We start from the raw sequence: 2392 nt of genomic DNA, 5'->3' as shown, positions 1-2392 counted from the left end.
TGTGTGTGTGTGTGTATATATATGTACATATTACGACCGTGTAATAAGTGTTTTAAACACAAAATAAATTGAGATTACTTTTAGCATATAGTTGTTTTTAAGTTTGGAGCATAAAAACAATATTCTTAAGAAAAGTACGTAAATAAATAAGCGTCTAAGTATTAAAATAAAAATAAAAATAGAAGGCTGGTGCCACGATTATTCTCAAAGATAGATCGAATCCGGTTCGAAAGTGATATCAAATGGAAAGTCTCAACAATCTCAAGTCAACAAAAAGAATCTAGCTTGGAGCGACACACCGTTTCAGAGAAAACGGAGAATATCCCTGTTTATGGGGCGAAACGATAAAATATTATCGTATTCTAACCATACACAACAATCAGTGAATGTGTACTTTTCGACGACTCTCAAGAAACTGACGGAAAAACTAGGTTTTTCATATAAGTGCAGATCTGGACAGGCAAAAACACTTTTAACTAATCCATTTTAGTCAAAACTAGTTTCAACAAGTAAAAATTATGAATAATTGAAAATATAACAATTCTTTCAGTCAAATCTAGTTTTTCCTAAAATCACTTACAATTAGTGAATTATAGTATTAACTAGATAATATTAGTATTCACGAAAAATTCATTTATTAAAACTAGTTCTAACTAGTAAGATTGAGTTTTAACAGATTTCGGATTTTGACGGTGACAATATATATTTATTCTACTTACAATTAATGATAAATAAAATGAGTACAAATAAATACTAAATAACTTACTAGGTAAAACAAATAAAGTTCTAAAGAGCACTATTCTAACACTCAATACACCGTCACTCATAAATAATTTTTAATTAGCTGAACAAAGAAGCCGAAAAATTAACGTTTCACAAAGACAGACACATATTTAAATCGGTACCGTAAGCAATTATCTATTGGCAGTATGGGGGGACTAATATTGTCTGGTACAGGACAGTATCCGGTACTGGGTGCACTTTTCCTACTAAAAAATACTACGATTTATTAAACTTCTACTAAGGGAATATTACGAATAATATGCCGCAATCCTGATTTTAAGAAATGATCAAATGTAACATTTTTCCATGTTAGACACTATTCAACCCATAAAACTCGCTCAGGTAGATGAAAGTTTTGCAAATAAAAATGGTCTTGTCATGGGGTGGAGAGAATCAAAAAAACTGAAATACGCTGAAGTATCGGTTATTCAAAATACTGAATGCAAACGAGTCGAACTCTCCGGATCGGACTCTACTAGCGACGTTACTGACAATTACGTTTACATAGCCACAGGATTAGGAGAAGGAACTTGCCAGGTAAAATAATCATAAATAATAAAAGTATGTCCCTGTCTAGCAAGAGAATACCCACAGTCTGCACATAGAGGCAGCATAGTGGGATGGAGAGAGAGAGAGAGAGAGAGAGAGAGAGAGAGAGAGAGAGAGAGGGAGGGAGAGAGAATATTGCTTTAACCAGTGTTATTGACACGTTGCACGAGCAGTTCAACGCTGTGGATAAAGGGGGCTTTGTAAGGATTCTGTGAGGAGAGACCTGACTCAAAATGGACAAGTTTTCATCTTATCTATAGGTCTCTTGCTGGAAAGAGTATAGTTTGTAATGCTATAAAATGAATCAAGTATGAGTGGAAGATCTGAGGAAATCTGAGAGGTAAGATAAATGTCCTTATTTGTGACCATGTAAAATAATCGCATAAATTAATAAAAAAAGAAAGTATTCTAGAATGATCAAAATAAAAAAATAATTATACCAAATACAAGATTAATTATTTTTGTATCGAAAAATTTATTTCATTTGAGTTTTAAACATAATCTAATAAATATTTTAAAAAATGGTAAACTATGTAAATGAACGCATTAGTGACTGTCTGATTTCAATTTGACCCTATTAGTGACCGCCCGTCTGTCTCGGTTAGTGACCGAGACATCAAATATCAAACGTACGGATTTTGTGACTGGCGGATACATTTTCTCGTTTTGAAGCTGTAGTCACAAATCGGTACAAAGCACATGCACCCGAACATGTCCCAATTAGTGCTTAACCTAAAGTGATAACTTTGTCGCTAAAGTTTTCTTTTGAGCATAATCAAATATTTTTCCGTTTATACTCGTATAAATGCAACTCACACTTGTTCAGAAGCGTATGGAGATGGGTATTAATTATGTTTTTTCTTTTTAGCACCAAAATTTACTGTTATGAATAATTTTTTTGAGTTGATCACATTTACGGATATGCGTGTTTTGTTGTACCTATTTATAATGTTCGCCTATATACTCAAAACTACCAACCTTTTTCGGAATCCACAAGTAGTACAATAATCTTTAATTATTCACTGATCGAATAATCCTCACTTTTCTTTTGACACTTATA

General features: G+C 32.7%; 1 protein-coding gene across 1 annotated transcript in view; it reads left to right on the top strand.

Annotated features, from left to right (window-relative positions):
* LOC105460346 (venom peptide isomerase heavy chain-like) overlaps nt 1-2392 on the top strand; it is a 3571-nt gene that overhangs the window by 743 nt on the left and 436 nt on the right. Inside the window, exon 2 of the mRNA XM_011706792.1 lies at nt 1126-1320. Coding sequence (XP_011705094.1) covers nt 1126-1320 — 195 coding nt within the window. The remainder of the gene's footprint in view (nt 1-1125; nt 1321-2392) is intronic.

Source organism: Wasmannia auropunctata, unplaced genomic scaffold (assembly GCF_000956235.1).
Source record: "Wasmannia auropunctata unplaced genomic scaffold, wasmannia.A_1.0 LD323979.1, whole genome shotgun sequence".
Taxonomy (NCBI): Eukaryota; Metazoa; Arthropoda; class Insecta; order Hymenoptera; family Formicidae; genus Wasmannia; species Wasmannia auropunctata.
This window is presented reverse-complemented; position numbering and strand designations above follow the sequence as displayed.